The sequence below is a fragment of the Pseudoliparis swirei genome, chromosome 11, assembly GCF_029220125.1.
Source record: "Pseudoliparis swirei isolate HS2019 ecotype Mariana Trench chromosome 11, NWPU_hadal_v1, whole genome shotgun sequence".
NCBI lineage: Eukaryota > Metazoa > Chordata > Actinopteri > Perciformes > Liparidae > Pseudoliparis > Pseudoliparis swirei.
This window is the reverse complement of record NC_079398.1, coordinates 11,515,508-11,524,817: the sequence shown is the minus strand read 5'-3', so window position 1 is coordinate 11,524,817 and position 9,310 is coordinate 11,515,508. Positions and strand designations below refer to the sequence as shown.

The 9,310-nt window shown below is 46.0% G+C and overlaps 1 protein-coding gene across 7 annotated transcripts in view; it reads right to left on the bottom strand.

Moving 5' to 3' along the window:
• ralgapa1 (Ral GTPase activating protein catalytic subunit alpha 1) overlaps nucleotides 1-9,310 on the bottom strand; it is a 54,046-nt gene that overhangs the window by 16,600 nt on the left and 28,136 nt on the right. For all 7 annotated transcript variants that reach the window (XR_008833123.1, XM_056425634.1, XM_056425637.1 and 4 more), the window contains 5 exons: nucleotides 6,462-6,533; nucleotides 6,194-6,317; nucleotides 5,852-6,007; nucleotides 3,373-3,531; nucleotides 2,212-2,339 (listed from right to left, as the gene is read on the bottom strand). Coding sequence is in view for 6 of the 7 variants with exons in the window: in XM_056425634.1 (XP_056281609.1) it covers nucleotides 2,212-2,339; nucleotides 3,373-3,531; nucleotides 5,852-6,007; nucleotides 6,194-6,317; nucleotides 6,462-6,533 (639 nt within the window). In the remaining variant the exon portion in view is untranslated. The remainder of the gene's footprint in view (nucleotides 1-2,211; nucleotides 2,340-3,372; nucleotides 3,532-5,851; nucleotides 6,008-6,193; nucleotides 6,318-6,461; nucleotides 6,534-9,310) is intronic.

Below are 9,310 nucleotides of genomic sequence, written 5' to 3'. Positions count from 1 at the left end.
TGCTCGACGCAGGACTTGAGGGGCAGGCGAGGGCATCAAACCCTCGAGTGCGGTACGTTGGCTCATCTGCAACACAGCTTACAGAGCGCTGTGAATTTAGAGTTGTGTACGTCCTGTGTGTACCGTGTGTCGCTTTCCCAACACGGCGTCCCCGCAGTTGTCGTTAAATGCGCGTCCCTCCTGGGAAACGATTCACACGCGTTCGGCCTCCGAGGAGAACGAGGTCAAACGTCGTCGAGTCAAAACTGAAACGGTCGAGGATCGCGATTACGTCAAGAGTTCGTCGTAGTTTCGGGACAGAGAGGTCCAGCGGGGGTGACTGTGAGCGAGATAGAAGGAGAGGAAGAGATGCACGGCGACAAGGGAGTCGAGGGAGAAAACGCAGGGACAGAATTAGAGAGGGGGGAGAGGGGGGGGCTGGGCAGAGTCGTACAAGACAGTGCTATAACAAATACAAAATTACAGCACAACGAGATGTAGAGGGATGTTCAGGCAGAGACGTGGGACAAAAGAGGCAGAAGAGAGAGAGAGAGAGAAAAAAAGGAAAGAAACAAGAAGAAGGAGAAGGGATGAGTGGGGGGAGAGGTGTGTGGAGCACAGAGATGGGGAGTCAATAATGACTGATTACTGTAATTTAGCCTGTCAGGGACATCGACCTGCTGCTACGACCAATCAATACACACCAGGACACTGGCAGACACGCGCAAACGCCTCAGAACAAACGTGCATGACACACGTGTCACACACACAAACTCACTCACACACTCACTGGGTGGACGCCAACAGAAAGTTGGGGCGGGAGAAAGTTGGCGGAGAGGGGAGTAAGTGGAGAGAAAAGAGACATGGCGAGGGAGGGCTGGGAGAAAGGGACTGAAGACAAAGGTAGAGAGGGACAAAGAGAGACAACGGCGGGGTGGAGGGACTCAAAATGGAGAATTCAGATGAGGCACAAAGGAAGTAATGACAGAAAAGGGGAGGGAGTCAACGCTGTTTGAAATAGTAGGAGTGATATTAATAATATATGAGCGGACCGGACATTTCCACCTCTGACTGTTGGTCTGGAACGTTTTTTAACCCTAGACTGGAGAGACCTCATCACCCAACACACCGCTCTGAGGCCTTTCCCCCTCCCGGATGCCACTCATTCAAAAAGAAGCTCCTCAGACTGGTTTGGTATTGGCATGTCGCAGGCAGCCATCAATCACTGTCAGCAGCTGTCACCCCCCCCCCCCCCCCAGGTAACCCCCACAGGCCGGTGCTGTACGGTGACTAGCAGAGCCTGAAATGGAACAAAAGTTCCTGCTCTTTCCCAAATGTTTAAAATAATTATTACATGTTGGAAGTGGGTCTCCATTGTCTTTACACTGCACACGCGCACGAGAAGAGGATCTGGATACGAGGAGAGAAGAAGAGAACCGGCAGGCAGGAAGAACGTTTCATTGGGGAATCAAATTGCTCAGTTGGTTGTTCAGCTCGCCTCGACAGGGGACACGTCACCTCACAATGGTGTGTGTGTGTGCGTGTGTGTGTGGATGTGCGCTTCCTCCCCGACACTGCATATGGATATACGTGCACTACTCTGCCTCCGTGGAATCGACTGTCCGTGTTTGTCAGACAGAAGAGTGTGTTGAAGCGTGGACACGTGTGTGTGTGTGTGTGTGTGTGACCAGAGAGCAAAGCCCTTCTCATTCAGAAGCGCCGTTAGAGAGGAGAATCATCGATAGGTATCGACCGCCGAGGCTCGTTCCACCAAAACTACCATCGCATCGGATCAAGCGGGCGGACTGCACACACACACACGCGCACACACACACCTACCCGTCTGCCCGCCAGTGTGCCCCTCTTTCTCTCCTGCGCACACACGGATGCATACACACTTGATATATGGCACTTCAGAGTCGACTAAACACAGCTCTATCACAGCAGCACTTACACCCTGAAAACCGAACGCCGCTGGACATTGATTTGCTATTCTTACCATCGGGCTGAGCGACGGAGCGACACCATCGCTCGAAACGCAGATGTGAGCGAGGATTTCAGCACAATAGGCCAAGTCACATTCAAACAAGTTCCCGAGCGGCTCCCTCTTTAAAAAGCGCTGACGGCGAGAGGTTGTTAGCATGGAGATGGAAGCCGGGGGACAGAAAATGAGTGACCTACCTGCGTGTGTGTGTGTGTGTGTGTGTACTCTGAGCAGGGCAATAAGGATACAAGTTCTGGTAGAGCGGGATGAGGGACTTGAGGGCTCGACTGGCATTGATAGCCGTGGCTCTGACCATGGTGGGCAAAATGTCCATGTCCAGTACGGCGCCGTCGAACAGCGGGCCGAAGAATGGCACCTGCAGAGAAAAGAGCGGGGAAAAAAATCAACTTTCTTTCTCTCATTTTAGAGATAATAATGAATCTACTGTCCATGGAAGCCTCTCAAAGACATGCGACTAGATGATTTCATATCTCGGGGTTTCAGTAAGTCAAATGTAACGCAATACTTTGCATGTGGAACCGTCCCCAGAGAACAAGGCCAGGTGTCTTATTGGGTTTACTTGAGGAGCCGGTCTCCGTGGCCGTGCACTCTACGACTGGATGCTTTCAGAACATCTCATCTAACTTGTTTTGGGATTCATGATAATTCAATAGTTTTGCTTTGTAGAATGAATGAAGCAGAAGGCGGTTATGTTATTAGTACTGCGGTATCTATGTCATCCAGGGGGAAAAAGGCAGCATTTTATTGCGTTACGTCTCGTTTTAAATAGAATTACACTATCAGTGCTGTGGAATTAATGTCTGTGTGTTTTAGACTGATACATTAACCAGAGCAGCAAGACTCGGGCAAGACTCTCTAGGATTGTTAGTCAATCTGGAGACATATCTGTGTTGTCTGGAAGGAAACGTACACTTATGGAGCAAAACACTGTGCATGTTCGCCATTCTTTTACCACCAGACATGCCAAAAAAATCCGGCGGCTCATATATCGATATAATATCCGTGATGCCGCGTGACTGAACATTTAATTTGGATGACTTGGTGTCTGATCATAAGCTCCAGTATTGGAGTCAAATTCTGACCTGAATGAAGAATGTCATTTATAGTAATTTATCTAAATGAACATATTTGATGATTGTTAAATTCTAGGTGTTTAAAACATTTGTTATTAGTTATTTACATCTATATTTACCTTAATTTAACATGTTAACCAATTGAACTGTTCACACAAGACCACGGAGCACGAAAAGGAGAACTTTAAGATAGTTCGTTTTAACGAAACACCAAAATTCATGGGAATCCAGAGGCCTCATCCTCTGGGGACCACGAACGTTTGTACCACGTTTCTCAGTCGAAATTCTGAACGCTGTTTTGTTGTTGTTGTTTACCTCTGGTTTTTTGAGTATATGAATAGAGTACATGTGGTTCTTCATGGGGTAGATGATGATCAGCACGTCTCCGAACTCCGTGGGGATGATCCCTCGCCGGTAGTCTCTGGAATGTTCCGACCAAACAATGTGGACCTCGTCGTTACCCAGGTGTCTCAGCTGGAGGACGGCACAGACAAGAGTGGAATAAACATCATAAAACACACAGACAGCTAAACAGACAGTATCCATCATAAAGCCAAGGCTCTTTGATCTTGTGCATGGACGTGCTGGAGGTGGCCCTGGGGGTGATGGAGCGATTGTGTGGAGATGGAGAGCGAGTGATGCTCCAATAAGATGGAGTATGGGCTGGAAGACGGATGGGATAAAGTCTGATGCCATTCTCAGTGTTGTGTGTGCGGGGTTTCCCCTTCACTCTGGGGGCTCCAGTCAGGGCTGAGAACAGCTCTGTCATTAACCTTGACGCCTGCCAAAAGACACACACACACACACACACACACACACACACACACACACACACACACACACACACACACACACACACACACACACACACACACACACACACACACACACACACACACACACACACACACACACACACACACACACACTTCACCTCCCGGGCGAAGCAGATAAAGACAAACGAGGAGAAAAACATCACGCTCTCTTTCTCTCTCTCCATCTCATGTGTGTAAGAAAATAAAGAATTGTGATACAAAGTTTACAGATATTATAATGAAAACAGTTGAATTGAATGACTGCAATATGAAGACAATAAAACATTAATGTCTGTGTAACACATTTCATTTAATTTGATAATTTCTACAGTGACATCATTTGTTATTGTTGAACTAAAATGATTGCAGGAAAACAGTCACTTCACTTTTGGGACTGGTAACATTTTTATTTATTCATGGTGATTTTGGACAGCAGTGAAAAGTTAAGTCAGAGCCCTGGTATCAGGATGCAAAGCTTTATGAAATTTAATTTTAATGACACACACAAGTCTTTAAGATGGAGTCCAGGTCGACTTAAGCCCCACCAGGGTCCCAAGTCCTCATCTCTGGCTTGAATTCGCTAACATGAGCACAAAGTTGTTCTCCAGGATTGGAAGTGACTTCGCCCACATGCCATAATGACACTGAATTATAACAGCGTGTTTAACCGACCCGACATTATCGTGACTGCTGGTACGTTACGTTGACATATTCGTATTTATCAAGAGGCACCTCCCCTCTGACGATGGAGGCAAGTCAAACCGGAGAGCTCCGCCATTTCCCCCATTTGTTGAGTAGCGCTCTGACCTTCTATCAGAGGAAACAAGGTGGAACCTTTTAACAAGGCAAAGTGGAGATTCTCTCATCCATATTGCAATTCTCGGGAGAAAAAAAAACCTTTTCCACAACGGAGATAATAATAAAAAATAATAATCATTTATTTTATATATAGATCAGGGTGATGTCATCTCCGACGCCGCAATCAGTTTGCGCAATGCAGCTGTAATCCTTTTAATCATGTTTCAAGCAGATGCGGTACGAGAGGGAGCAGAACACACAGCAAAGAGTGAGAGCTGGACTAACGCCCTGCGGTGGACTCAAATCCCACTGTGTGTGTGTGTGTGTGTGTGTGTTAGGCAGGAGGACGGCTGATAAATACCTGCCAGTATGGACATGTGTATGTCTAGCAGTTTAACCTCTTTTGTGGACACATTCGTCAAACTGTGCATGTGATTGTGATACGTTTACACACATTTAGAGCCGTGCTGTGATTTGCGCCGACTGATGTGAATAAAGCCCGTAGCGGATGTGTGTATGTGTCAAGTTAAACAAGTTTACGGCGCGTGCGTTTCTGCGAGTATGCGTGTTCGATGGGGCCTATCAGCTGATCAGGGAGACGGATGGTGTTGGACCAGGCGCTGATAATCCAATCAGGAGCCTGCAGCGACGTGATAGGCCGAGAAGCAGGAAGTATGATGTGATTAAAGGGACATTATGGCCATGTGCAGAGCGCACTGATGCCTGGGGTTTGACACACACACACACCCCCACCCCCACCCCCACCCCCACACACACCTAAGAATTATTGGAAATGTTGATGTGCTTTATAAACACTGACCTCAACAGATAGGTGTGTGTGTGTGTGTGTGTGTGTGTAGCGACCTATGTTCATTTGCAATGCCATTCCAGGCAAATAAAAGAGATTGGGCGAGAAAAAAGGAACGACAGAGGATAGATATCGAGGATTCGTTCTCTTCTCGTCTCCTCTTGCTTGCACGTCTCGCCTCATTAAATGGAATTAGAGCAACAACAATGAGCTGCTTATTATTACTAATTATGCCGTCTCTCTCTCACCGCGCAGACACGCGCCACCGCGATCCAAGAGGGCAACAAAGCAGAAGATGGGACAGACGGCTGCCAGGCACTAGAGAAGATACTGCCAGGGCAGTCAGGTAGGTGTGTGTGTGTGTGTGTGTTACCTTCTTGGTGAGGTTGTGGTCCTGGTCGTGGGGCATGCGGGTGGAGACGTGGTAGATGACCTCGGTGGTGGAGGTGGCGTAGTAAGGCGTGGTCTGGCCTGTGCTGCGATTCCTCTGGAGACCTCCCATGAAGCCACAGTGAGTCGTGAGGTCCACCTGAGGCACAAGGCACGCCATGACACGATGAAAACAATATCTCCCTTTACAGCCTTTCACTGGAATAGAACGATGAATGAGTGAAACGCGACGGGCTTCAGTCCCCTCGAACTCAAGGACACGGCGGGAAAAGACGAGAGGGAAAGGAAAGAGGAAAACGAGGCGTGAACATCGGCGTGTTCGTACCTCCCAGCCGAGTCCCGAGACAAAGTCTTCATACGCCTGGCTGCCCGCTGTGTTGGTCAGTATGGAGTGTTTGTCCTCTTGGCCCTCGGCCACATAAAACACCGCGATCTTGTGAGTCTCGCGGCTGGGAAGAGAGTGAGAAAACAATAGTGAGAAAACAATAGTGAGCGCCTCGCTGACGACTGAGAAACGCATCACCTGTGTGACGACGGTTGGTTTGAAAAGGTGCTTGACTTTACATTAAACATAAATAAAAGCATGTTCTCACCACTGCCGTGAGTCCAGGTTCTTCAGCTCTCTCAGTAACTTCTCGTTCTTCCTCAACAGATGGAAGTTGCTCCTGCAGGACACAGACACGTGCACAGGTTAGGACGAAGGAGGTGAAGCCTGCACACGTACTCCAGCCTACTAAGGGTTGACAATGAAAACCTTGTGATTCTACTTCAAAATTAAATCCACGCCAGTATGCATACGACATTCACCCTCAAGTGGGCTCCATAAATAAAAAAAACGCCCATGATAATTAAATATCCACAAACAATTGAGAATAAACAAATACGAAAACAAGTACATGAGGAAAGAAGTACATCAGAGAATAAAACAGCCACAGTTCTATATATTCGAGGTTGAGTTGTGGCCCGTTTCACAAGCTCAAAGTAGCTTGTAATACATCATTGAAAACTACTAGTCGCCCCCTAAAAATGTTTAATCAAAGCAAATATCACAATAAAAACACCATCATAGAACAACAAGCTGATCTCAGGTCCGGGTGCAGCTCCTGTTTTCTCTGCTGTCCCCTTTTTTTGGTCCTATGTGTGTTTTTCCTGCATGTGCTAAACCACGAGGGCGTTTGATAAGGTGCATTACATTTCTTGTGCCTCTCTACCATTAACTGGCTACCACTGCCGTCTCCCCTAATTGGCAGGTTGCTTGTTTTTGTCACCGTTTCCTAGGAAAGACCCCCCCCCCCCTCCCCCGAAAAACAACATATCCTGTGTCAACTAACTACAACATAAGTAGAGCTGGCAGCACTTCGAGGGAAAGAGACCAGAATACCAGCAAGAATTAATTTAAAGAAGCCGTTGAACACTTTGTGCGTTTTAAAACCACAAGTATCTTTGAAAGTGAATTATCATTTGTAGCTAATAATCTAATCATCTCTTTGTTCCACTTCTGCACCTAACTTCCGGCTGCATCAACTCATAAAACACAGGTTACTGCTTATAATTATTATCACTTTGACAAAAAGGAGCTAAAGCAGCAGCATCTCATGCTGGCCGCAGCGCACGTCATCAGCAGATAGAGAGAAATAAAAGGGCAGGACTCAGGACTCGAATCAAAACAAAAAGCCTTTTAAGCCATCTAACGAGTTCAGGGTTCAAAATGTCCCCGCCACCAAGCTCCTCGCCGCTGATATATGATTAAAAAAAACAAGACTTGAGCAGGGAGACTCAGAGTGGACTGATAATGACATGTCATTCTTTTCACACAAAAAATGAAAGAGCAGGAGATAAAGAGAGAGAGAGAGAACGAGAGAGAGAGAGAGAGCAATTTGCTCTTTATTAAACTCATACTTGGTAATGGCCTCATTTTCTGCTCTCAAAGACTCCATTTACACCCTGGATTATGGGGAAAAGCACAAAAGGGACACATGCACGCACGCACACGGGTGACTGTCAGTATCTTAGTGTCTGTGATGTCCCCTATGAATACCTGGAGAGACATAAGGGGACAATAACCGATGATTAGACAATCTCCTCGTATTTTTCTCATCCCTCTCTGCTCCTTTCCCGCCCAACATCCAAGTTCTGGCCTCCTTACTTTCCCTCATTCTCTTCCGTGTTCGCTCACTTATTTTGTCTTTCTTCTTCTCCTCGCTTTGTATTTTATATTTTCGGTCTTCAGGCCTGACTCAACCCGGTTTTCTGATTCGCCACTTCTCCAACCATCATTCCCTTCTTCAACTACCGCCTTTTATTCTAACTCCAAATGGGTTGAGTTTGATCAATAGAGTACTATACTCATTATCACACTCACCTCCACACACAAAAAAACACACATGCGCACACACACACCCTCGCAGTGTGTTAAGAAGTCCATTGTGCAGGCTGAATGCAGACGGTGCAATTCCCTGGATGAAGTATAAAGAGCGATGAGGGTCCATTAGCTGGCCAGATACATTTAAAGTGATACCTTGACATTATGTTTTTTAACCCAGAGTTATTGAGAAGATGAAATAGTGTGCCGTGTTGAGTGGGAAAACATCCAATTAGTACAAAATACTATTTTTAATGTGACATTTTTATGTCATTTGCATTCACCGGGCATGTGGTTTGTTCTAGAGACCAAAGAAAATTATAAAAGGCTTCACACACGTGTTTTGCAGCAACCTGAAAAACAGCCAGTAATGTAGCGCCGCTGCATTGATCTGGTGTTGGGGGCTTTGTACCGTGAGCTGATGAAGTAACTCACCAACTAGCCAGAGAGTATACAATAATTATATACAATAATTAGCCCAACGTTTTTCCACTCAGGACAGTCTTTTACCACGTTAGCGACACACTGTTGGCACTGTAGGGGAGCGTGAACAGAGGCGCGGCATGTAAACGTCACATCTTTTAGATTTTCCGGAGAGAAAAAAAGTCAAACGTTAAAGGCAACACAAAAAGTCAGAGAAACCAACAGTCTAATTTTTTATACTCAATAGTAGTTGGTTAATACACGTAAACACTGTACAAATGTGTACCTTTAGTTTTTCCTGCAGAGTTTTGTGCAATATGCAAGCAGTGGAGTCTCTTATAATAAAGTAGATTATTGTGTCCATAAAAGTAAAAATGAAAAAAGAAAATTTGCTTTAATCCTTGTGTTGCCTTCGGGTCATTTTGACCCGATTCAATATTTAACCCTCCTGTCGCCTTCGGGTCAATTTGACCCGATTCAATGTTTAATGTCGGTGTTCTTTCGGGAGTCAACAAACAAACATAAAGTACCTCACACTTAAACTTGGAAAACAATATTAATTCTAATAATTTTCTGGAGATTTTAATAGCTGGGGTCATATTGACCTCAAGGGTAAAATATGTTAGTAAATATAAAGGTAACAGGAGGGTTAAACAT